General features: G+C 34.4%; 2 protein-coding genes across 4 annotated transcripts; both read left to right on the plus strand.

Moving 5' to 3' along the window:
* Positions 1-368: 368 nt before the first annotated feature.
* Positions 369-8,162, plus strand: LOC105138484 (thioredoxin Y1, chloroplastic-like). Of its 3 annotated transcripts, XM_011044565.1 has the most exons (5): positions 369-864; positions 6,458-6,552; positions 6,912-7,089; positions 7,701-7,779; positions 7,883-8,162. In XM_011044565.1, exons 1-4 carry the CDS (start codon positions 685-687, stop codon positions 7,764-7,766), a joined length of 519 nt encoding a protein of 172 aa, XP_011042867.1. In that variant the 5' UTR covers positions 369-684; the 3' UTR covers positions 7,767-7,779; positions 7,883-8,162. The 3 variants fall into 3 exon arrangements, with proteins under 3 accessions (XP_011042867.1, XP_011042866.1, XP_011042868.1); XM_011044564.1 differs by having other exon boundaries at positions 370-864; positions 7,701-8,135; XM_011044566.1 differs by having other exon boundaries at positions 375-864; positions 6,464-6,552; positions 7,701-8,135.
* Positions 8,163-20,300: 12,138 nt separating this feature from the next.
* Positions 20,301-27,252, plus strand: LOC105138519 (cellulose synthase A catalytic subunit 2 [UDP-forming]-like). The gene is made up of 14 exons (XM_011044621.1): positions 20,301-20,859; positions 21,478-21,673; positions 21,784-22,019; positions 22,158-22,254; positions 22,370-22,556; positions 23,682-23,948; positions 24,037-24,382; positions 24,652-24,789; positions 24,903-25,028; positions 25,114-25,326; positions 25,415-25,679; positions 25,904-26,100; positions 26,209-26,552; positions 27,114-27,252. The coding sequence occupies exons 1-14, from the start codon at positions 20,779-20,781 to the stop codon at positions 27,250-27,252; spliced, it is 2,832 nt and encodes a 943-aa protein (XP_011042923.1). The 5' UTR covers positions 20,301-20,778.
* Positions 27,253-27,353: the final 101 nt, after the last annotated feature.

Consider the following 27,353-nt stretch of genomic DNA (forward strand, 5'->3'; position numbering starts at 1 on the left):
TGGTTTTGAAAGAAAGACAACTGGATTTAAGTTCTTTGTCAGGTGGATCGATCCTTTAAGCCCAATATAAATTTCAACATATAGTGTTTGTTTTTATGATAGGAATAATGTTTTATAAAATTTAAAATTTTTAAATTTTAAATTTATTTTTTATATTTTTTATATTATTTTAATATGTTATATAAAAAATAATTTTAAATTTTAATTTTTAAATTTATTTTTTAAATTGTTTTAATATGTTATATCAAAAATAAATTTTTAAAAATAAAAAAATATTATTTTTATATTTTTTTCAAATAAAAAACATCCATTGTTATGCTTAAAGGATCGATCCCCCAAGCACCGCTGGACTGGGAGTAAAGGACAGTTCTCCCATGCTCTCACTTCTCTATTTTCTGCAAACAGACAGGCCTTGTCTTATAAAATCAGGTGGCTTCTCCCCAAAAGATGGGACCCAATATACCATTCGAACCAAACATCCCCACCATCCAAAGAATCAGAATCCACCGAACCTTGAAACTATCCTGTATCAAGAATACGATAAAATTCCCTTTCGAAAGCATGAATAGATGATTCTGTAAGCCTCTGATCTCCGTCTCTCAGCAAAGGCAGGCCGGACAAAAATAGAACGTCTGCCTTTTACCGAGCAGATATTTTTCCCCTCCGATTACTATATCCAAAAAAATGGAGATTTCTTCTCTCTCGGCATCAACGATTCCTTCATTGAATACTCCCAACTCCACTTCTAATTACTCCTCCAAAATATCTTCATTTTCTTCTCTCCAGTTTCCAGTACAGCTTCATCGACTCAAGTTTCGAAAGAGATGGATTACCTCTCCTTCCAGACCCCCAATTTTGCCACTGGTAACTACTTTTCACTCAACTCTGCAATTTTTTTAACGTATTTTCTTGGAATTGGTGAGATTTAGTGTTCTATATTTGGGACTGCTATACTGACTGGTCTGTTTTATTTGCTATTAAAAAAAAAAAAAAAACTATTAATGTTGGTTGAAACTTGGAAGTTGTCAGGTCTGAGTGGCTCAATAGTTAGAAATGAAATGCTGTTATCATAATAGCTAAAATTGTGTAGAGTGTGTGATGAAGTTGAGAAAAACTTCAATAAATCTCTGGGTCTTTTCACGACTGATAATGGACCGGTTGCACTCGTGTATTGGTGCTGCTATAAAATAAACTCTATGATGCTTAAGTTAGTTTTTGAATTCGATTATTCAACCAATGAGAAGGTAAAAGATTCATGAAAATGAAAGAGATGTTTTTGTTATGTGTCGTGGAGAGATATTGGTTTCAATTGAAGTCTTATAAAAACTTGTTTCATGCTTATTTTTCCTAAGGTAAGCATCGAACTCGCCCTAGGTTGACAAGGGCAAGTTAGGTGTGACCTTCAGCTTGCTCTTGGGGAGGGGCTAGCAACCCTATGGGCTAGCCTAGGCAAAACAATTCAGGTCGCTTGAGCCCAGCCTGGTCTTTCTCTCACTTCGTAATTTTTTTCTCCCTTTACTTTGACACAATCCTATGATTTTTATAAAATATGTCCAACATTCAATAAAAATATTCTCAAACCAACAGCTTTATTGAATAACAACTCGGCTAATTATGTTACCTTTTTCACAGCCAATGAAACTCTTTTATTTCACAAGATAAAAATCTTCAACCGTTCATCAGCGTAGGCACCCTTGTAGGGTGAGCTATGAATAACGTTGTTGCCCTTATGCCTGTTCTTCACCTTGGAAAAGGTAAGCATGGAATAAGTTTTTATAAGACTTCAATCTAAACCAACAGATCAGGAGATTGATTTCTCCACAACACACAGCAAAAACATCCTGTTTATTTTTTAGAATCTTTTACCTGCTTATTGCTCAAATAATCAAATTAAAAACTGACTTAAGCATTAAATAGTTTGTTCTACAAGTAACACCAATCCACAAGTGCAACCCAGTTCATTATCAGCCATGAATAAACTCAGAGATATATTGAGATTTTTCTCGATTTCATTAGTATCATCGTCTGTGGGAATTAAACTAAACCCGTGTTCATTTTTTATCCAAACATTTCTCATCCTTCATTGGTACCTGATTTGAGATCTTTCATGGTTGATAACATGGAAACATAAAGAGTCACAGACCTTTCACTATCCTTATCAACTCCAATTAACCTCCAACAACTTGGTCAGTAAATGATAGCACTCATAGAAGCTGTTTTAGCTACCCAACAACAACAACTCTTGACTCTCTCCCCGTTCATCCACAAAATATGTCTCCAGTTTTCAATAGCGTGCCCTGTGCATAGGCAGCCCCTTTTCTCATAAGAAACTGAACAAAATAAAGCGGAAGAAATTAGATACCACACTCCTATCATTCCAAAGAGCAAGTCATGTCATCACGAGGAACATTCCCATGCAGGTGGCCTAAACAAGATCTCCATATATCAAAAGGAAAGGTCACATACCATAGCCTTTGCAACAACACCGTTCTCCATCATAATTGCATTTTAGTAGTCCAGAGCCAAAAAAGCAACAAAGTGATGAGGAAAAAAATGACAAAAATGTTCTCGTTAAATATGAGATTCTCCATTATGTCAAAATGTGTTAAATACACATCTCCTTATAGATTTTGAAGTCATAAAGATGAACCCGGACTACGATGTCCTATCTGATCCTAGGAAGCACATCCAAAATGTTAGAAGTAGTTTTGAATTAGTAATTTAGGAAATCAGTGTCATGAGTAAAATTTTAACCATGACTTTTCGAGGATGTGCTCGAGCCTGGTATCACATCCTCTAACTAGGTTCCATACTTCATTGACTTACTGAGAAAGTGTGATAAATACTAGAGGTTTGCTCCGGGACCTTGTTAGCCATTAGCAGAGATGACTACAATTGCATCGCCATGGTCTCTCTCAATAGGGAATGGATATATTTCGACCATTCTCCAAGCCCCTTGGAAGAAGACAATTCATTTTGGTAGATGTTGAGTATTTTACAAAATGGATGGAGTCAAAAGCCATGGTAGAAATAACCTCTAGCAAAGTTACCTATTTTTTATGGAAAAATATTATTAGCATGTTTGGGCTCTCTCGGGTGTTGATCATATATAACAACACCCAATTCGATAATAAGATGTAGGACCACAAGTTCTCTTCAGTGTCACATTCACAAATAAATAGATAGGCAAAGCTCACTAACAGGCTGTTATTGAGTGAGCGGGAAAAAAAGATAGAAGAAGCCAAAAATGAGTGGGTTGAACTCCTTGACAATATTTTATAGGCCTACAGAACCACACAAAAGACCTCCACAAGCAAGACACCTTTTTTGTTAACCTACGGTACTGAGGCTATAATTCATTCAGAAATAGGATGCCTATTTATAGAGTGTTATACTTCCCTGCTGATACAAATGATTGGGAATTTAGACTTGGTGGAAGAAGTCAACTCAATACAATAGTAAAAAATGAGGCTTTTAGACGAGCTATTCAATGCTATAACACTAGAGTGAAGAAAACTTTTCAAAGTAGGAGATAGTGCATTGAGGAAACTAAGGGCAACAAGGAATGCTGAAGGAAAAGAAAAGTTGGCTTTAAAATAAGATGGCTTATTAAGAAGAAATGCTAACACCTAACATCTACAGGACACTGAAGGAAAAAACTCTTTCATGTGTGGCACTCTGACCACCTTAAGATATACTTTCGCTAAACACATCAAACTCCAGGTCTTTTTATTTCTCCTTGTTGTGATGATGAAATTTCTCCAACCAGTTTTTATCCATTATATATATATATATATACACTAGTTCTAGTCATTTTATACTCGATCTAAGAGATTTCACTTCTCTTTTGTCACCATTATGCCCCAAGCTATCTATCTTATTACTTCTATTTTAATTCCAAATTTTCTCCATTGTCTCCAAGTTTGTCTTTATGATTGGTATAGGTCTCCACATTTCCATGATTATTCTGGTAGATTCTCTATGAGTAGTGATTGATTTTTAGGTGTTTGTCTCCATTTATTCTCCATTTTACACTCCAACAATATCAAACCCAAGACAAAATGATACAAAGTTTTTTATTTAAAAAGAAAGTACACTGGGAAATTAGAATACAAGCACCACAACCACATGCAAAATGGAGAAAACAACAACATCAATGAAACTAGATACAAGCAAGAGAAGCTAAAAGCTAATTTCCTCCACGTGGAAGGTATTCCCTGCAGGCTGCGACTTCAGCATGATTAGGAAAAATCCCATCATAGCCAGGAACAACACCAGTATAAAATGCACTTAAGAGGTCCATGGTGTTCCTCTTAACACTATTGTCAAAGTGGACATTTCCTATCAGAAGCAACAGCTCATCATCTACATTGTCATGATATAAAAGGCACAAAACTCCTTGGGGTTGCTCCGAATCTCCCGTAACTTTGATAGTTGTTCATGAACAAAAGTAAGCTCAGCCCAAGGGTAGTCAATGTAGTATGGTCTTCCATGGTCTTCCTTTTAATGGATGCAAGTTCTTCTCAAACCCCTATCATTTCTTCACACATTGCCATTACTTGAGGAAAATTAGTATCTCTATCGTTTACTGTCGCGTGGTATGATAATTCCAATTCACGAAGCCGGCTTTGCAGTTCTACACAAACCTTTCTAGACTCCTCAAGTTCCTTGTTCCTTCTTAGTAAGGGATATATGCATATGTATATTCTCTTTCTCAACTTCCCACCTATTTACAGACGTGGCATGCATTTGGAAGGCCTGAAAAAAAATAACATATATGAGAAATGAAGAAGACAGATAAAATAACAAAGTGGAAGAAATGGATGCTTACATTAAAAAGCACTATTGAGCTTCACTCAAATGATCAGTGAGAAGAGCATGTATGTTCCCCTTTATATTTCAAATGCAACGCCCTCCATAATTCAAAAATCAAGATTTATTCATCATTAATAGGCATGCAACTTATTCCAGCCACACTCGTCCAAGCAAACTCAAAATCATTTTAGCCATAGCATTCTCGCATGTTCAGGAAACTCAAGTTTTTCCAGAAGATTTTTCTCCGTAAAAAACTTATTCCGACTTTAGCTTCTTTTTCCTTTCCTTTCTCCACCTCTTTTATATAAAAATCCCCAACCATTCTTCTTGCATGTTTGGAGGGCAAGTCATCATCTTTTTTCTCCACTTAGGTGAGTGTTTATCTTGCTTCACTTTCCTTTCCACCTGTACAATGTTTCTTGTTGCTGCTTGGTAACCTGATTTACCACAAAAGTACTTATTCTAACATAACACTGTCAAATTTCCCCTATAATACGAAGATTTTTGTTTGCCTAAGTGTAATCTCACAAGGAATGACAGATAGAATAAATACAAATGTATTAGAAGTAGGTTATGAGGCAAGAGCGCCTCATTCTGAGGAGAGGATAAGCAAAATTACTGATGATAGGAGATGTGGTGGGTCAGAAATTACAGTTCCCATGTCCATATTCAGATGTGATTATACGTTACTCTTGACTGGTTTTGTGAATAACATATTCTCATGGTACGGAATATGTTTGAACTAGCTACATCCAAATGGCTGGGTGATGCTAGCATCCTTCTTGTCATTTTTCTGAGAAAATCCCTCTCTTCAAGTTTGCTTGTTGGGTTAGGTCAATTTGAAGAGATAGAAATTGGCCCTTTGATTTCTTGTAAGTTTAGAAATTATCCTTAAATATTTAGCTTCTGTGAAAAAACAGAATGAATGAGATTTGGATGATGTTGCTATGGTGGCTGAAATTGTGTCCCATTTAGTTTATTTCCCTGACGTGGAACTGAATTAATTCTGAGAAGAAATGACTTGACATTTAGGACTTTCCTTCTACCTTTGACATCTCTGTTCTCAGTTTCTATTGTTACTGATAGTTTTGGTAGTCATTGTTATCAAATTCCCTAGTGGTTAGTTATCTCCTGATGATTGTAACAATGATAACTTTCTCTGTTTTGGTTGCTATCTCCAATGGTTTAACTGTCATTCTCGTTATCCTTTTACCATGATTTTTTAAACAGAGACTAACGTGGGTCATTTTGAGTTAAACATATTGTGGGTGATAGAGTAGCTCATATGCAAATTTTTTAGAGCTCGGATGTTTGAGAGAAACTGGTAAGATATTTGATGCATTTTCATTATGGGGTAACTGTCATTGCTCAGATGCATGTGATAATGCTATGGTTGTAGGTTTAATTAACAACCACGAGATTCAATCCTTTTTTATATTTTGGTTCTCCCCAATATTTGTCTGTATTTTTTACTATTTAATTGTGTTTGTTATAAAGTAAGCAATGGACAAGAACAGTCATTCTGACTTTGATTGAATTGTTGACACTGGCTTTATGTGATGCTTTTGTTGTGTGGCTGAGCTATCAAGTCGAAACTGCTATTTATTCCTAATGTAATGATTTATTTTTTTTCAAATGATAGTTGCAGGTTGCAGCAAGGAAGCAAACTTTTTCCACCTTCGATGAGTTGCTAGAAAAGTCTGACAAACCTGTTTTGGTTGACTTTTATGCGACCTGGTAATTTACTTTATTTTCTCTTCTTTTTAGATTTCTCGTTGTATTATCCCATTGCATTATGATGTCATAAGTGGAGGTCCTGTGTGGTTATCTAAACTCCAAAACTGATACTTTGCGGATCCACCATTTTATTTATGCATATAGAATCATATAAGTGGAGTTAATAAGCTAGTCTTAGGAGAAGTTTTCTTGCATGTATTTTTAGCTGGGATTAACCTTCTGATTGATAAGGTTATGAATTTTAGGCTACTGAGTAGCTTGGTGATAGATAAGGATCTTTTAAGATTAGCATATGTTTACCGTTTTGGAATGATTTGGAATCTCAGTTGATAGAAGTGAAGCTAACTTGTGGTGTGCAGGTGTGGTCCCTGTCAATTTATGGCTCCAATTCTAAATGAAGTCAGTGCTGTCCTGCAAGACACAGTCCAGGTGGTGAAAATCGACACTGAGAAATATCCTAGCATTGCTGATAAATACAGAATAGAGGCCTTGCCTACTTTTATCATTTTCAAGGATGGAAAGCCTTATGATCGTTTTGTAAGTTGAAGTAGTTTTTGTTTGTTCTCAAGTTAAAGTAGCTTTATGTCCCGAGACCTATTCAGTTGTTGAATTAGGGCCATTAAATATTGCCGCAGAGGGGACAAGTGCATTTTATTTTTATTTTATTTTCGAACTAGTGAAAATGGATTTTATGTTCAAGCATGGCGTTTTCCTAATAGAAAACTGCAGTGAACGTTTTCAAATTGTTTAGGTTTATCCTAGATTTTGGAAACATTTTTTTCTGCTTGGATGCTACTGAAATGCATGGATCTTGTTTGTCAGACAATCAAGGAAGTCAGGCCCTTTACTCTCCTGTGCCTAGGAACATGCGTCTGTTTCATAACTTGGTTTTGAATTATTAAGTCAATTGAGATCTTTAGGATATTCCTTGCATGTTAACTGCACTACTAGAATCAAAGAGAGCATTAAGATTTGCATGCTGACCACGAGGCCTGCGTCCATTAGAGGAGAGGGATTCACCTCCCTCGACTTTATAATGTACATTGTTTTCAGTTTTAGTAGTTCTAATGCTTCTTGTTCTATGGCTGCTTACTGTTAACCGTTTGCTGGTTTGAGTTTTATAGCGATCTTGGTTCTGATTTTTGCAGGAGGGTGCTTTGACTAAAGATCAGCTCATCCAACGCATTGAAAACTCACTGAATGCCAAGCAATAGCAACGCCCGGCTTGTTTGTATCCATTATATTTTCTTTCCATAATATAACTACAGATCATGAAACTGCAGTCGAATTGTTCTCATTCTCTTGCTCATCTATGTTTTTTGGCTCGGAGCTCCAAGATCGATACAATATGAAGCTAGTATGTTTGGATTCTTTACTGCTGATCGCCTTCCCCGTCCCATTACTCCCTTCTTTTCTTTTTTTCCTTTTTAATCTCTCCCATGTTTGAAATTCGAGAACGTAGGAATAGTGACAGAAATTGTTTAGGTTAGTTTCCTGAATGTGGTTATCATGTCAAATTGTGATGGCATATTGTTTAAACTTTGGAAGTCTTGCTAATGATTTGCATCTGTTTTGTAATTTTGATGGGAAAATCTGTTCTATGATGATTACACTAGTACTTGTTGCGATAAAAACGAAAACCAAGCCGTGAACGAACAGATGCTCACAGGGTTTTAATTTGAATTCACTATCCATCTTTTTTAATTAAAATGTTTCATTAATCCAATAAATCAAGTAGGAAAATCCCACAAATATTGTACATTGGAACAAGAAAGCTCGAGGAGGAAAATAACATGAAATAAACAGAAATCTCTTTACGGGCATTAAAATATTTAGGATGCGAAATCGCATTAAACAGGAGCTGACAGGTCTGCCGCTTGCTTCTAATATATCTGAATATTTAGGATGCGAAATCGCATCAAACAGGCGGCAGAAGTTTTGACCTAAAAATTGGGCCCAGACTTGAGCCGGGCCAGACAGTGAAGTCCTGAATATTCAAGACAGTTTGTAGTCGGCCCACTTATTCAAGACAATTTCCTCATAATGCGCCGCCGTTGAGGGATGAGTCCAGGCTCCAAATTCTCCCTGCTGGCACCATGGTAATGTCACAGTGATTTCCATGTTAAAATAAAAGGGTCCACTGGACTGAAATGGCGGTTGCATTTCTTTTGTTTGCTATAACATATATGTATGTGTTTGTGAATATTGGTTTGCTGGGAGAAAATGGTGCGCGCGTAGCAACATTGGATTCCCAAATGGCGCGCGCATAGCATGATGTTTGGTTATTTTATTTACGTAGGATTCGTTTTTATTAAGAATTGCTTTGTAATGGAAGTGGACCAAGAGTGATTGGTAGGAGTGTGAGGATGATTTAAGAATGGTGAGGAGATGACTGTGGAGTGGCATTCACAGACTTTGCTGCAGCCTGTTCTACTGCATTTCTTTTTCACTTCATGTCATTTCTTTTTCCTGATCCCAATTCTTGGGTGACCAAGTCCACACCGTCAACCTGATCTCGTCTCGTGGATCGTTTGACCCGCGATCATCTCCCTTTCCTCTTCTTCTTCTTTTTGACAAAGAAAAAAGCTACATGACACCCATTTCTATGTATTATTTTGTGAATTATAATTTTATTATTTTACGTATAGCAAACTTTCTTTCTTTTTTATCTTGCACGCACAAGATTTGTAGAAAGGGCATTGTATTTCATCATCAGTAGTTATTTTCCTGTTATGCCTACTGTTAGATCAATATAGATAAATATACCCTATTGTATCGGTACACTAACTTCTCCTACAATTACATATCAGAAACAGAATATATGGCAGCTCGCATCAATCGAAGAGCCACCTTATTTTTCAATGACATGATTTTCTTTCTTCTTGAAGAAATTCTAACTAGGTGTATAAATACACCAGGTTTCAAGATCAACTTTGGACGGGATCACAGAGAGGCTAAAATTACATGCGCACACAACACACTCTTACTACATCACCTTCTACTCCTCGTGAGCTATGAAAAGTTTTCTTTCTCATCATGAGCTACGAGGTAACTTGTGAATGTGAATTCTTCTGTCTAACCTCTGAGAGTTCAAATCGTATGATTGGGACGTTGAACATATTTCTCTTTGTTTCAGAAATTGGTGGATGACTGGTTCTGCATGTTGTTGCGAACATGCGTTAACCCTTAATCCTCACGTATAGGAAATTTCTGCTTCAAAACTGCCCTCCTCGAGCTTAAGTTCCAGAGACTTGCTGTTAGTGATCCTGAATCTTGCTGCAAGAAGCTTGGAGACCTGCCGTTTTTTTTTTTTTTAGAATGAACGTAATAGAAGTTAGAATTTTAGTTATTAATTAAATGAAGATCTTGATTTCATTTTGTAATAAACTTTTCATCTAAGTAAAAAATTATTTCTAACTACTTTTTTATAGATTAAAAGTTAAAAAATAATTTAAATCAATATATAAAAACCACTACACAAAGTCTAAATCATACTACTAGGTAGATAATAATTGGTAAATATAAACCAATGACTAAATTGATTACATAAATTATAATTTTATCGGGATAAAATTTGGAGAGTCTTTTATCACCAATTTTAATAAAAAATTAATTTTTAGATTAGTATATTAAAACGATTTAAAATATAAAAATTTAATTTTTAATAAAAAATTAAATTTTTAAAAAATTCTATTATCAAAAAATAAAAATGGCAAATTTACCCGGCACATTCTCCCGCCATTTGTAAGGGTAAAACCAAATCCTGCCGACCAAACAGGAGAACTACACGTTGCTTTCCTAAATCGCAACTCCCCGTAAAAGAAAACCGTCATCTTAACGACGTGAGACCACCGCGCTTTTATGAAGGGTCCAAGCTGGCTGGCTGGCCGGCATTGGGCTGGGAACTTGGAGCTCAAGGTTGATGTGTTTCTTAGTTTTTACACGTGGCAGAATCTCGGTGCTTTAGTATGAGGACACCATGATGATAAAGTGGCGGTAAAGGGTCCATCAAGTTTCGTTCGGTTCATGATTCGGGATGAGCTGAGGCTGAGATAAGCACGGGCCTGTCTGCTCATCAGGCGGCGTTTTATTAACCTCTGGTGCTTGAAATAGCTAGGTGGTTCGAACAGATAACATTAAAATCTCGGGAACAATAGTTTCTTTTTCTATTTTTCCTGAACTAGTCGAAATTCTGAGCGAATAGCCCTCGCAGAAAGGAAGAAAAGCTGAATATGGTGGCCTAGCTACAGGAAAGATGGTGCCTACCATCCAGGCTAATCCACCCTACTCTGACAATACCATGTCAACCGTGAAAACAATGAATTCTGATCATTGAATGGCATTTCTATGGTGAAAAAAAATGAAGTGTGACTTGGGTATTATAAGATACTAAAACCATGGATTACAATATACTAAACCCATAGATTCAGCTATATTCTAAGCCTAACTACATACAAATATGACAAGCTAACAGCCTATTATCCCTGAATTTAAAATATTTCCAAGTTCAAATATATTTTTGAATTCATAGTCTTTTTAAATCATATGTTAAATCACGATAATTTACTTATTTATTTCTATATCTTTTAATATAAAAGGTTAAAAATCAATAATAATTATTTTTCTATATCTATAATTATATAAAATTCTTTGAAAACCTACTATATTTTCATTAACCATCCATATTATATAAGGGTATCAACCCTCTTTGATATTGTTAGGCTTTGCATAGCTTCAATTTTAGTTTGTTCTAAAAATTGATAGACGACAGCTTTGAAGACATTTGTCTTGACAGGCGGCTTTGCAGTGCTCTTTTACATGATTGTCTTCCGACAGATAATAGAACTGATAGTGAATCATGTATAATAGCACCATGAAATGATCTCCACGTGTGCATTTCCACCATGAATTGGAGTCTTTTAGAATTCTGGCATAGTTCGTTAAAACATTTGAGATAGCAATACAAGTTAAAAAGATATTAGTAAAATAATATAGTGTAAACAATCTTCATTAAAAATGATAGTTGTTTTAAAAATTATGTCCCTTTTTATTTAATTAACATGTATAAAAAAATAAATCTAAAATTTTATAAAAATCAAATGATGAATAAAGAATAAGTCATGAATAACACATTACAACTTTTTCTTTTACAAGTTTGATATTGTTAAAAAAATACCAAAAAAACAATTTTAACTATATATTGAAAGAACATAAAATATGATCATAATTTGTCAGGTTTCATTCCAAATTAATTTAAAGTTAATTATGTTCTCATTCAATGTATATTTAAAATTATTTTTATAAAAACAATTTTAACAATATCAGATATGTAAAAGACAAGCCTCCATCCTTGAAGACTTATTTATTTTTTTACCTTTTTCTATTCATCTCTTTTATGAATATTATTTTATTTTGTTTTTATTTTTTTTAACCACTGAATCTTAAATTTTATTTTTTGATCATTAAATATTAATAAAATTTTAAATTAATTTTTATTAAATTAATAACGGTTTTGTACAGAAGTATATTCTAAAAAGGGAATGCTATTCGTAACGGTTGCATACAAGGGTAATATTCTAAAATGCAATCATGTTCAAATAGCGATATTTTTTCATTTACTTTTTAAACTTGTAATATCATTCCAAAACTTCCAGTGAACTAAGTTATTTTTCAAAAAAAAATCCCATTAGTTGCCACTTTCAAACTGGCCTGTGATTAGAGAGAGAGTGAGAGAGAGAGGGGGGGACAAGAGAATATTTAAAACAGTTCAAAAGAATCTTAGCATCCAAAGCGGACGGAAAAAGGTCATCGAGTCTATTTCCTACTGGAAGACTAAAATATGTGGTTCCTGGTTTCAGCAGCCAGCATAAATCATGTGGATAATTCAACTAGCTGCAAGCTCATTGATTTTAGTGTTTCTTCTATAGAAAGGCATGGTTGTTTCATTGTCTACCTAGCAGCTTCTTCTTCTTCTTCCCCTTTTCTCAGTCATATTCCAGTACCCGTGATTCTAGTTTGGACAAACCCCACAGAAGCTCTCACCTTTTGAGGGTAGTCTTCTAACCTATCTTATCCCAATTGTCCCTGAATGCATATTCTCACAATTAGACTCTATCCTCATTTTTAGTCAACAAGGCTGTTCGTCAAACGAATTCTTTTTTTTTTAATTAATATGTGTGACTAATTTATATGTATTTTAATTAATTTTATGGATTCTGAAATTAACAATTAAATAAAAATTTAATAATTTTAAAAAAACTCGAAGTTATAACCATAAAAGAGAAAACTCAACATCTAGTAATTATAATTCTTATAATACTGGATTGCGACTAACCATTTCCCTGCCGTGACTATGATATATTCTCTGTAAATTTACGTTTAGCTCTGGCTTTTTGTTTAATGATCATAAATGCTCCAATGAGTTATTGTGTGTTATGAGGATTTGATGTTTTTGGACTTCGAGTTTAAATTCTTTTCAAAACTCAAGGGGCACTGCCTTGCCTCCGGTGCCTCAAAGGCTTATCTCGGAATTTATCATCTTTTTGCTGCCATTTTATACATCTTTTCAAATGAACCTTATTGTTCAAGGTTCATCTCGCAAAACCAGTCAGAATATAATTTCTATAATTTTTTTAATTTTAATGTAAATTACTTGATTTTGAATAAATTAAAAAAATAATTTTGTACTTTATATAAAATAGCTTGTTTTGAAAAATAATTAACATAAGATTCTTAATATTATTAGTTGACCATTTTAACATAAAAACTACTTGAAAGTAACGGTTCGGTGTTGTGCATGTATAAAAAAATAGATGTTGAGATATTTTTATTTCTTTGATACCGTAAGCTATTATTTTTTATTTTTTTAAAAACTTATTTTGCCTGTTTGTAAAATATTTCATGTTGACTAAGTTTTTCCAAGCACATTAAACATAAAATATGAAGAGAATATTTTTTAAATGAAACTAACGTAACAGTAATTTTGCACATAAATTTGAATGAAAAAGTTTTACCAGCTATATATGTGAAAAATACTTCCTTGTTTTCCAACTTTTTTTTTTAAGAAAAAGAAGGAGATTAAACTCCCTGTTCACAAGACACATGAGATTTAACAGAGACGAGACATTATAATCGGCATTTGTCATGTACTAGTCTATCACATCTAATTGGTTCAGTTCATCATTGCTCGTGCTGATTGCAATGAATTACATTTCCCAGAAGGGAATTCTTGGAGAATCAAATTTATATAAGCAATCACCTGATGATTATGGTGATAAGAGAAGAAATAAATTGCATCGCCATTATTCTCACCATCAAAAGCACGCTCTTGCCATGCTCAGGGAATATTGTTCCCTTGAAGTAGAAACTACCCAAAAGAGCACTGATCTGCTCATCTTCATCAAAAGTTTCAGAAAAGAAGAGTGGGGCAGCCGGACAAGTAGGGATCGGCTTGAGTTGCACAGAAGAAACCTAAAAAGCCAGTCCACGGTCCCAGTGTCCCGTTGAACATTCCACATTCTTCACAATTATTGATTCCTTCTTGCTTTTCCATCACCTTTTCGTTTTTCCAATGTGCGGCATTTCAAAAACTCGCAGCCATGAAAAGGAAACTTGGAGTCCTTGCTGCTCATCCACGTACAATACGAATTTCCAGTGCTGATATTGACACGACGGGTCATAATATATGGCTTGGATGTATATATATGATGTACAAGGATCGGCCACATGAATCCAACAGAAAATCTGATTCCATTTAATTTGTTTGTCCAGGAGTCCAAATAGCTTGGTTTATATGCATATGCGTTTGAATATGCTTTCCTTTTGGTGCACATTATTCGTGATTCTCGACAATGCACTCAAGTTCCCCTGTTATTAGTTGCAAAGCAATTAAACCTCACAATTATTTATTTATTTATTGATCATAGGCAAGCAATCCTCGAGATTAAGCCTCACAATGATAACCGTTCTCGATCAGGATTTTTAATTAATTGCTACAAGGGTATTTAGAACCAGCATTTTTAAAAATCTTAGATGGGTCCTTTACTCTTGAATTGTGGCATTTCAAAAAAAAAAAATCATAAGATTTGCTCTGTGCGTGATAAAAAGCAAATAGTTTATCTAAATTGTACCTCCGAGAAACTTTGAGGTCTCTTATAAAGCTCCTTCTTTTTTTTTTTATCTCCGAATTGAAAACACGTTCAGAAAACACATGTTAATAATTCCCGTGATGTTTTTTTACCGTGTCGGCATGCCTGAATAAGACATGCATGTCACGGTGTCCTTGGGGGATTCGTTGAAATTTGCTGTCAATTACTTTAACTGTGATTTTGGAAAAAGAAAGAAAATTGTTAATAAACATTACTCGGGACCCAAAATACAGAGGAATTTGTCTGTGCAGCATGGACAAACAGTAGTATGAACTGGGGCTCACTCCTGTTTGCACTCGGACCTAAGTGAGAATATATGAGATTACAAATTTTGTTCATATTTCCAGAGGTTTCTGTCACAACCCATGTCACTGCCAAAGCCAATTGACATCCTGATAAGGAAATCTCATCTGCATCGAGGACCATTTATTGTCCGTATATTTTTTTTATATAAAAAATAACAGGGCAAAACATAAAAATATCAGATAGATTACTCTTTCAAGAAACAATCGTGTAATTAATGTTGGTAATTGATTAAATATATATTTCATTAATGAGTGCTGCTACTAGTTTTTTATGGTTGGAAATTTGTTTAATAAAAAAATATTTTTTATTTAAATTACTTTTTATTATTTTAAATTAATTTGATGTGCTAATATAAAAAAATAATTATTAGCATAGTAAAAAATATATTCTAAGTATTTAAAAAAACTAGATTTTTCTAGAAATAATTACCGGTACTTATTCTATGTAATAAAAGAAATTATACCTGAACCAATAAAAATAATAAAAATAAATTTATTTAGGCTAAAAAATATCTATATATTTTTCAATTTCTTTCTCTTGATTCTCTAGCATTCTTATATTTATTTCTCTTTTTGTGGAATAAATATTAGTAATTAGTCATCTAACACTCTAAAATTTATCTCCGATGAGCCCTTGAGCATACCTCCTAATAAGAAGTACACTTCACCGTCACGAATCCTTGCCATGAGATTTTTTGTTGATTAAGTAAGCATTTGAGCCTAATTTGTATTCTCAATTGATGTTTATGAATTAATGCTCAGAGCTTTATAATTAAATCAATAGCCAGCCTCTTTTTTCAAAAAACTAAAAACAAAATTATTAACAAGTTTGATCTGCATTTCATGACAAGTTAGCCCAATGACAAGTTGGCCATATGACATGCTATGAATTAAAATTTCTTAGTGAAGCAATTCATGGCCTTGAAATAATTTTGATATGTGCATCTGCAAACACAAGTTGCAGAATTTTTTTAAAATTAATGTGAGTATTTGAAAATTTATATATATTTTAATTAATTTTATAAATTTTAAAATAAATAATTATATAAATTTCTAATAATTATTGTATTAACACCACAAGAGTTAAACTTGAAATCATGGAAAAATAAATCCCTTGATCGTCCTACACCACCTACGATATGGGTAGCTGCAGAACTATTTATTTTTAACAGTGATGGTCGCAGTATGTTTGGTCCACACGATCAGCACGGCATGCGAAATTGAAAGGATGCCTGTTGAAGAAGTATCCACGCTACATGACCCACCTGCAGAGCTTTGCCGGAAACCATTTCACAATCTCCTCGAGAGAAAAACTATACGCATGTGATGCATCAGTACCCATCAATTATAAATATCCTTAAAACCGCTCTCGGAGACGTACTACATATTTGAAAAATGGATTTGATTTTCTAGTCTTGAATATTCTCAGCACAGTTTTTTTGCGCTCCATGGACGATATTAAGATGATTGGTTAATTTTTTCTAAGCAACAGTTGCTCGGTCACTTTCTGATAGTTGAGAAAAAAAAATGGGGGAATTGTATGACGTGTTCTACTTGATTAGTTATTTATCATGACCGGCACCAAGTTCACAGGGGAAGAAAAGGCTAAGAATCTATTTTGGTCCCAAAAGAACATTACATTTGTTATTTTGTGTTCTGTTGGGATGTCGATTTTGGCATCTCAATTCGCGTGCTGAAGATTAGGTAATTAAGAGAAATGGTATGTGAAATAACACCTACCGAAACACACTTAATCTATGCAAATATTTTAGACGCGCGGTCCTATTTGAAAGAAGAAATGACAATCGGGAGATGATGAAAGAGATAACTTAGCTACCGAACCTAACCAATTTTAAAGCTCGGTAAAACAATACATTTAGAGACTACAATTATCGATCTTCAACCGATTCATATTAATACGAATCATCGTCGACAGAATAAAACATCGATCGATAACCAAGCCTGTAATTTGCCTTTGAAAAAAATAGTAATTTTTTAATTATCTAGTAGACGTTTTCCTCGAACATGGTCATTGCCAGATCATGGATTTTAAACCATTTTGAATTGAAGAACTGGCTGGAGATCAGTGGCCAGATCATGGATTTTAAACCATTTTGAATTGACGTGTGCGTACAGCGTTCTTCATCTAATATTCGATAGCATGCGAAGTAACTCCGAGTTGTAGTTATTTTATTTTTCTCGGACTATAACTTACCGAAGACAGGCTATTCGATATCACACAGCTCAAGATCCTTTTATCATTTGACATAGAGCATGGCTGATTTCACAATGGGATGAAAGGCATGTATTATGCATACCCGCACGCAAAAGCCAGGTCCACTTTTCTTCACTGCCAAGGTAACACATGTAAGAGGCAGGAAGATAATAATTTTTTAGTATTTTTTGATGATTTTGGTATAATAATGACATAAAAAAACTGGAAGAAAAACTATTTTAATATATTTTAAATAAAATATATTACAGGGCTACACAAGACATACAATGAGAAGTTAGAAGGGTGGACAAGTAATGGGACTTTTTTTATCCATCGTGATTGTTATTTAATTAAAGGGACCCCTTTAATTTGCAGTTAGGTCAAGAAGATTGAGTTCGTTTTTTCTTTTAAAAAACCACTGGCATTGAAATGCTATATTTTTTCCGTTTTAAAGAAAAATTAAAAACGTACACAATTACGAGAAACAGGAAGGGTTGAAGGGAAATTGTAAGGGTATTTTGGTCATAAATCAAGAGTGGTGATCTTTTTTACATCCTCAGCTCAGTAGCCACACGTGACGCTTTCGCACTGTCAGTCAATCCGAAACAAACCACGTGCTAGTGGGTTTTTTTTCTTCCCCAAATTAACATAATAAATTTTCAAATTAAGAGGAGTGATATTGTTTAAAAAATATTTGGTAAAATGATATATTGTAACTTTTTCATGCGATATTCACCGCACATCATGTTTTTTAAATGTAATAATTCTATATCTTATTTTGTAAAAATAATATTAACTAAACAGACTTGGTCATAATAATAATGAACCTATATTATTTAATAGACAATATAAACATAAATTATTTTTATATATTATGAGATTATTTGAATATTAAATTATTGAATTATTTTTGTTTTGCATGTATGTATATTGCATTTATGATATTGCATTTATGATATTGCCTGTGATTATAAAATATAAGAATATATTGAGTTTAGTTATAACTTATTAATTATGTCTATTGTAGTTTTTTGTAGGTTTTTTTTAAATGAAACAAATTTTAAGCATAGTTTAGTTTATATGGAAAGAAAAATCTTTCAAAGTTCTGATAAAATTATAAATATTTTAATTTTATAAAATCACAAGGATAAAATTTTAGATTAACAAAAAATATAATTTTATAAATTTTTTCAAATTTAAAACAATAAAATGACCCAAAATCTTATAATAGCTATAAAGATTTAATTATTTTGGTTATAGTCTACTCATTTTATTAAATACCTAGTTATTTTTTGAAATGTCTTTTTTAAAATGTTGCTAATAAAAAACATAACATATATCAAATGTTACTTTTCTAAACTATTACATTATTAAAATTTCATATTTATAAACCATAATATCTTTAAATTATGTTATTTTATTAAAACTTCATCATTGTGTGTTATTTTAGTGGTTAATTATATTTTTTGAGCTAATTTCCTAATTTATCCCGTGATAACATTACTATTTTTATTTTTAATATAATTTTAAAATGAAAATTATCGCTATTGCCTTTTGTTTGGTAACAGCCAAGAAGTACTTCTTACTCGATTTTGTGTTTAGATTAATGGGGATTGGATTTTTATTTCTTCTTATCCAATGAAGTGTAGGTAACTGGCATTAAAAAAATAGAAATTCATAGGAAAATAAATAATCAGCAATCAGTAGCTCAATTTTTTAAAACAGTAGAGGATTGACAAGTGTGAGATTTTAATTCTAAAATATATAATTACAATTGAGTTGTAAATTGATTGGTTATTTTTTAGTTGAAAATCTGTGAATGTGAATTAGATAATTTCTAAAATTTGGAGAATGAATAGTTTATTTAGAAATGGAGTTGTGATTGTTTTTTAAATAAATTTTTATATTAAAATATATGTTAATAATTTTATTTATTTTTTAAAAATTTATTTTTAATATTAATATATCAAAATAAAAACTAAAACATATTAATTTAAAAATATATCAATTTAAAAACATGTAACAAAAGCAGGTTGATTAATTTATTTTTAAGGTTAACACGCACATCTTTATTCTGGGTAAAATATTTTTTAAATAATATTTTTATGTATTTATTTTCTTGTAAAATATTTTATAGGAAAATTAAAGAATTAAAATATTTTTTTAAATCAGTTTATCAACTATAAAATATTTACTAGCTCCTAAAGTTTTTTAAAATATTATAGGATTATTATCTTAACAACCAATGTTATTTTCTCATTATCAATACTATTATTATCTTATAATTATTTTCTTTATCATCATAGATGTCCTACCATCATTACAAATAATAAATATTTCACGAGAAAATATCTTTTAAGTTAAGTTTTAAAAACTATTTTATAAATAAAATATTTTATATAAAATAAACTAATCGTGGTCGTAATTGAATTGGTGTATTTTCAATAAGTAAAAATGGATGTATAATTTAATGGGAGTATTATTCCTTCATACGGGAATGAATCGCTGTCCCTCTTTTTTTTTTTTTTTTTTTTTTTTTTTTTGGAGTTCTAGATTAATAGTTCTAATTTTAAGAAATACATTTATTCGCTCCTCTCTCAAAAAGGGCAAAAAATATAAAATAAAAAGTTTCTCTCTCATTTGACAGAACACCCACTGACAACAATAACACCACTGTGAGAGAGAATCGAGGAAGGACACATCACATCACCATTATCAGTGCTTCACAATCCAGCACAAGCCGAGAGGCATGCGAAATTACTAACAACACCCTTTTAACCACCCTACAGTCCCGGTGGGGCACCTCCCTTGGCCCCACCACCACCTACCACTCTCTGCCACCACTCCACCATCAAAATGACGGCCCCCCTTTAACGCCTTCTATTCAAAACATAAAATCCACATACGCAAAAACGTAAGGCAAACAACACGCATATACGTATATAGTAGAGGTAGACAAACCGGCCGACACACACGTAGATAATACGGTAAGCTGATCCTTTCCATTGTCTTTATCCCTGTCTCGTCTCTTAGTGCATTACGCGTTGATTTTTTTTTTCCTTTTTCTTTTTCTATCAATCAATAAAGTATTTTATCTCTCTCTAAAATAAATAACGTTGTGTGTATATAATTATTTTTGGCAAGCAAAGTGGCGTCACAGATCAAGGCCAACCAGATTCACAGAGAGAACCCAGCTGGGAGGTCCGTGAAGAAAAGAATCAACCAGCAACATAACGAAACAAAAAAAGAAAAAAAATCAAATCTTTTTTTAATGCATGTAATTTCTCTTCGTAGTATTTTATTGTAATCGTTAAACTCTCGCTTTCTATATGTATTTACTCTCTAACAGCAGTACGTGTTTTCTTTCTTGTATTTGAGGCTGAGTGTGTGCGCATCAGAGAGTGAGCTGAAAGCGCGGAGAGAGGAAGTGAGGGAAGCTTTGAGTTTTGTGCGTTTTTGGAGTGATGAGAGACAGGGAGAGGGAGAGGGAGAGTGATTGCGAACTGCGAGTTGAGATTTAAGGGGTTTTTTTCTTTGTTCTTTGTGTGGTGAACTGTAAATGGAGACCAAAGGGAGGCTCATTGCAGGTTCTCACAATAGAAATGAGTTTGTTCTTATCAATGCTGATGAAATTGCAAGAGTAAGTGTTACTTGGATTCCTTCTTCTTCTGCTGCTGATGCTTTTTTTTTTTAAATAGTTTTGCGGATTTAAATCTGTTTCTTTTGGTATTTCAAGTGGTTGTATGACTCCATTTCTGCATTTCGAACACACCATTTGCCCATCTTTACTAAGTTTTGACTGTGATTACCGATTTCGTGCAAAGTTCAACGATCCCAGGTGGTCTTTAAGCTGTGATAGTGATTCTAATGGTTTTTCTTCATTATTTCCCCCCCTTGTCTAGTGAATATTTGGATGATTTTTAATCATACTGGTCATGCTTAATTTATTGTTTTTCTTTAAGTACAGAGACCATGGTAGTATTGAAAATATGTGTTTTGTCTTAAATTTCTTTTCTCGTGCACTGCGGTAATGTATTTTATAAACAGTTTTCATTAATTAGTTCCTGTTTTTTTCCCTTTTACCTCTAGATTTCTGAGCCAGTCAATGAAACCGTTGCATGAAAGTTTGCAACTTTGTTTCCCCATCAGTGCATTTCACTGATATTTTTAGTGAAATGAATAGTAACATTTCATAAACTTCTGCAGCCTTCACTTCATCTGATTATAGATTTGATTTTATGGCTGTTATCAATTCCAGGTCACCTCTGTTAAAGAATTAAGTGGGCAGATTTGCAAGATCTGCGGCGATGAGATAGAGGTTACAGTGGACGGGGAGCCATTTGTTGCTTGCAATGAATGTGCGTTCCCTGTGTGTAGACCTTGTTATGAGTATGAAAGAAGAGAAGGCAATCAAGCCTGCCCTCAATGCCGAACCAGATACAAGCGTGTCAAAGGTCAGCCTCTCACTGTCTTTTTTATACTGAGAATTTTATGCTTTCTTCATCGAACACCCTTCGTGACATTTTGAAATTCAAGAACAACTGAAAAATGCGACCTATTGCAGGGAGTCCTAGAGTTGACGGGGATGAGGAAGAGGAGGATACGGATGATTTGGAGAATGAATTTGATATTGGTGTCAATGACAGGAAAGACCCTCGCCATGTTGCTGAAGCCTTGCTCTCTGCTCGCCTCAACACTGGTCGTGGTTCACAAGCCCATGTTTCTGGGTTCGCTACACCATCTGAGTTTGACTCTGCTTCCGTTGCTCCTGAAATTCCTCTCCTGACCTATGGTGAAGAGGTGGATTTGATTGTTCAGATTTTACTATTCAATATACATCTTTTAATTACAGCTATAATTTTTACTACTACTTTTTGTTACAGCTATAAGTTTTACTAATTTTGAGTTCATGTGATGAGACTGGGTTTTCTGGTGCAGGATGTCGAAATCTCTTCTGATAAGCATGCCCTTATCGTACCTCCATCTCATGGAAGACGGATACACCCAATGCTGTTTTCTGATTCTTCAATGCCTTGTAAGTTCCTTAAATTGTCGTGTGCAGCTTTCTGAAAACCACCATAACTTTTACAGCTGTTTATATTTTTGCCTCATCTTAGCTTAGCGTGTGTTTACTTGTGTTGATGCTACAGTGCCACCAAGGCCTATGGATCCTAAGAAAGACTTGGCAGTGTATGGGTATGGAACGGTTGCGTGGAAGGAAAGAATGGAGGAGTGGAAGAAAAAGCAGAGTGATAAACTTCAGGTGGTCAAGCACCAACGAGGAAAGGGTGGTGAAAACAATGGTGGAGATGAACTGGATGATCCTGATTTGCCCATGTAAGTGCTTTTACTGACAAATTATTGCTCTGCAGAGTGTTACCTTATTGTTTACTCTCAAGAGCTTGACTACTTAATATTTAGCCTTTCAAATCCCCTTTGCCTTTATCTTTGAGCAAGGATACTGTTCCTTTATTTGCTCTCGAACTTTGCTGCTTCTGATAGTCTGACCCAGCAGCAATCTCAGTCATGAATATTATTATTATACCTTTTCTGATAATTTTGTTTTTCATTCATCATTAGCCTGATGTCGGAAAACAGCTGGACAAGAAAGTTATTATGAAAATCGGTCGTTTTAATATAGTAGCAGTTATGCCAAGCACTCACAGCTATACTAGCAACTTCCTTAATTTTTTTTTCTGAAACAAATAAGAATACAAGCACCTGTTTAATTGTTATAATTTTTGCAGTTGGGGCCAAAATAAGAACAGTTGTCATTATGTAGAATTACATTGCATTTTCCAGCTAAGAGAAGAACTAGGTTTGTGTATATAATTGCATTGTTGTTGTGATCTTATATTAAATGTGAACAGAAGTTATTGATTGGAATTTCTATTGCCTTAAGGAAACATTTAGTTTGATTACATTCTAAAAGTGGCCGTTGTTAATTATAAAAAATCCAAGAAGCGCTTTTAACATCTACTATATTGAAACAGTGATGTGGTCATAATGTCTGAATGTAGTTCTCATTACTTGATTTATGGTTTTCGATAATTGAGATAAGTTTATTTGACCACTGACATGTCCTTGCAAAAATTTGTTGCTGCAAGACATTGCTGTTTTATGATTTTGAATTATTCATATATATAATTTTTACACCATGTGCTAATGTTTCAGCTTCATAAAAATACTCAATTTACTGCTAGCATGAATGCCCTTGTGCATTTGCCAAGCTTATGAAAATAGATATTGTATGTTTCTAAAAAACTATATAAACAGGCGCATTTCATTATTTTAGGTTTTTATGTACTGTGTTTTACGTGTTGTTGTTCAAGTATAGTACTAAGAGACATTGGCTATTAAACAAATTTAGCAAGTGAAGGTCCATTCATTCCTGTTTATTCTGTCAGTTGCTGTTTCTAAAGTTTTGATTAGAAAAACTAATTGTCTACCATGATTTGGTAGGATGGACGAAGGAAGGCAGCCTCTTTCAAGGAAATTACCAATTTCTTCAAGCAAGATTAGTCCATACAGATTGATCATTATACTCAGGCTTGTGATTCTCGGCCTCTTTTTTCACTATAGAATTCTTCATCCAGTCAACGATGCCTATGGATTGTGGCTTACATCAGTAATTTGTGAAATATGGTTTGCCGTATCTTGGATATTAGATCAGTTTCCAAAGTGGTATCCAATTGAGCGAGAAACATATCTAGATAGATTATCATTGAGGTATCTCTCTCCCTCTCCCTCTCACACACAAACACATTGTGGTTACTATTGTCAGAAATTTCAGCTTCAGCTTTTAATTGTCCTGTAGGTATGAGAAAGAGGGGAAGCCATCTAAGTTGGCGAGTGTGGATGTATTTGTTAGCACAGTTGATCCTATGAAAGAACCTCCACTTATCACTGCAAACACAGTCTTGTCCATCCTTGCTGTAGATTATCCAGTCGAAAAAGTTGCATGCTATGTCTCAGATGATGGTGCAGCCATGCTTACTTTTGAAGCTATCTCTGAGACATCTGAATTTGCAAGAAAGTGGGTCCCTTTCTGCAAGAGGTTCAGCATTGAACCTCGCGCTCCAGAATGGTATTTTGCTCAGAAGGTTGACTATTTGAAAGACAGAGTAGATCCAGCATTTATCAGGGAACGTCGTGCCATGAAGGTTTGTGGCTCATCCTTTTTATTTGTTTATGCTGTTATTTCATCCTTGTCCCATTCTTGTACATGACAGAAATGGGGACACTGAAAATTCATGAACTGTGACTGGAGAAGAAGCTTGCCTCTGCATTCAATTAATAAAATGAAAGCTGAACCCTTTTCTATTGAAATTATTTTTATGACAACAATGATATTCACATTGTAAATAAATAAGTTTGGTTTCATTTTAACAATTGACATTATGGTATTTTTTTTGTGATTTGTTGATTTCAGAGAGAGTATGAAGAGTTCAAAGTTCGAATAAATGGGTTAGTTGCCACGGCACAGAAGGTTCCTGAGGATGGTTGGACAATGCAGGATGGCACTCCATGGCCTGGGAATAATGTCAGAGATCATCCTGGAATGATTCAGGTGAAATATTTTGTGTGAAAACCTTTATGAGAGTGGTTTCAGGGGGTACACATCCACCTTGCCTTATAGTTGTGAGGTTTCAAGTAAATCTAATGCTTGCTATCCTCCTCCAGGTTTTCCTTGGTCATAATGGAGTTCATGATGTTGAGGGAAATGAATTGCCTCGTCTAGTTTACGTGTCTCGCGAGAAGAGACCGGGATTTGATCACCACAAGAAAGCTGGGGCCATGAATTCTTTGGTAAAACTCTCTCTCAGACAAACTTTTCTGGCATTTTATCATTCTCTTCCCACTCTAACATTTTGTGTTTTGCCTGTTAATGAAGGTGAGGGTCTCTGCAATCATAACAAATGCTCCTTACATGCTGAATGTTGATTGTGATCATTATATAAACAACAGTAAGGCACTTCGAGAAGCCATGTGCTTCATGATGGACCCGACATCTGGAAAGAAAATCTGTTATGTGCAATTTCCACAAAGATTTGATGGGATTGATCGTCATGATAGATACTCAAATCGTAATGTCGTATTCTTTGATGTAAGTGAAAGTCGTCTTAATGATGTTGGTTTGATACACACACTGGCTTTCTTTTTCTCGATAAGCTCATCCATTTTTCTCAATGCAGATCAATATGAAAGGATTGGATGGCATACAAGGACCTATATATGTTGGTACTGGATGTGTCTTCAGGAGGCAAGCACTTTATGGGTACGATGCCCCTATCAAGAAGAAGCCCCCAGGGAGGACATGCAATTGCTTGCCAAAATGGTTCTGCTGTTGTTGCCGATCTAAAAAGAAGAATAAGAAATCAAAATCAAATGAAAAAAAGAAGAGCAAGGATGCTTCTAAGCAGATACATGCATTGGAAAATATCGAGGAGGGAATTGAAGGTATGAAAAACACCAAATAGTTTTGCAGAGTTGAAAATATCAGTAGTTTCATATAAAAGGATTAAATAATCTCCACTCTGGTACGTGTCTTAAAATGGATATTAATCTTTCTTGACTTCTCATAGCCAATCAAATTAGTCCCTCATCTTATGTTGCTCTTTGCTTGCATTAGACTGTACAAAATCCTGACGACCATTGCTGTGATTATCAAACTTTGATTACAGGAATAGATAATGAAAAATCAGCCTTGATGCCTCAAATAAAATTTGAGAAAAAATTTGGACAGTCGTCGGTTTTCATAGCATCTACGCTTATGGAAGATGGTGGGGTGCCAAAAGGAGCAAGTTCTGCGTCACTTTTGAAAGAAGCCATTCATGTCATCAGTTGTGGTTATGAAGATAAAACTGAATGGGGGAAAGAGGTATTCATGCCATGAATATTCCAGATTTTATGATTTAGCCAATAGGGCTTCATTTCAAAGAGAATTGACACTTGACTTTCCTGTTGTCTTATTGTCATGATGTTCCAGATTGGGTGGATTTATGGCTCTGTCACTGAGGATATATTAACTGGCTTCAAGATGCATTGCCATGGCTGGCGTTCAGTGTATTGCATGTCAAAAAGACCTGCATTTAAAGGTTCAGCTCCAATAAACCTTTCAGATCGTCTACACCAGGTTCTCCGATGGGCTCTGGGATCTGTTGAGATTTTATTGAGTAGACATTGTCCAATATGGTATGGATATGGATGTGGATTGAAATGGTTGGAGCGCTTCTCTTACATAAATTCTGTTGTTTATCCCTTGACATCGATCCCCCTGATTGCCTACTGTACCTTACCTGCTGTCTGTCTACTTACTGGGAAAATTACCACGTCAAAACCATTCAAAATATATAAAAATAATAATTTTTTTAAAATACTATTATCAAAATATCAAGAAATAAAAATGGCAAATTTACCCGGTACATTCTCCCGCCATTTGTAAGGGTAAAACCAAATCCTGCCGACCAAACAGGAGAACTACGCGTTGCTTTCCTAAATCGCAACTCCCCGTAAAAGAAAACTGTCATCTTAAAGACGTGAGACCACCGCGCTTTTATGAAGGGTCCAAGCTAGCTGGCTGGCCGGCATTGGGTTGGGAACTTGGGGCTCAAGGTTGATGTGTTTCTTTGTTTTTACACGTGGCAGAATCCCGGTGCTTTAGTATGAGGGCACCATGATGATAAAGTGGCGGTAAAGGGTCCATCAAGTTTCGTTCGGTTCATGATTCGGGATGAGCTGAGGCTGAGATAAGCACGGGCCTGTCTGCTCATCAGGCGGCGTTTTATTAACCTCTGGTGCTTGAAATAGCTAGGTGGTTCGAACAGATAACATTAAAATCTCGGGGACAATAGTTTCTTTTTCTATTTTTCCTGAACTAGTCGAAATTTTGAGCGAACAGCCCTCGCAGAAAGGAAGAAAGGCTGAATATGGTGGCCTAGCTACAGGAAAGATGGTGCCTACCATCCAGGCTAATCCACCCTACTCTGACAATACCATGTCAACCGTGAAAACAATGAATTCTGATCATTGAATGGCATTTCTATGGTGAAAAAAAATGAAGTGTGACTTGGGTATTATAAGATACTAAAACCATGGATTACAATATACTAAACCCATAGATTCAGCTATATT

The sequence above is a fragment of the Populus euphratica genome, unplaced genomic scaffold, assembly GCF_000495115.2.
Source record: "Populus euphratica unplaced genomic scaffold, PopEup_1.0 scaffold181.1, whole genome shotgun sequence".
NCBI classification, from domain to species: domain Eukaryota; kingdom Viridiplantae; phylum Streptophyta; class Magnoliopsida; order Malpighiales; family Salicaceae; genus Populus; species Populus euphratica.

Excerpts from the sequence above, each read along its gene's own strand:
- LOC105138484 (XM_011044565.1), top strand. The coding sequence starts at position 685 with ATGGAGATTTCTTCTCTCTCGGCATCAACGATTCCTTCATTGAATACT. Across the intron at positions 6,553-6,911 it reads GTTGACTTTTATGCGACCTG|GTGTGGTCCCTGTCAATTTA; the intron begins GTAATTTACTTT and ends TGTGGTGTGCAG. Across the intron at positions 7,090-7,700 it reads GAAAGCCTTATGATCGTTTT|GAGGGTGCTTTGACTAAAGA; the intron begins GTAAGTTGAAGT and ends TGATTTTTGCAG.
- LOC105138519 (XM_011044621.1), top strand. The coding sequence starts at position 20,779 with ATGGAGACCAAAGGGAGGCTCATTGCAGGTTCTCACAATAGAAATGAG. Across the intron at positions 22,020-22,157 it reads TCCTGACCTATGGTGAAGAG|GATGTCGAAATCTCTTCTGA; the intron begins GTGGATTTGATT and ends TTTCTGGTGCAG. Across the intron at positions 25,327-25,414 it reads GTAATGTCGTATTCTTTGAT|ATCAATATGAAAGGATTGGA; the intron begins GTAAGTGAAAGT and ends TTCTCAATGCAG.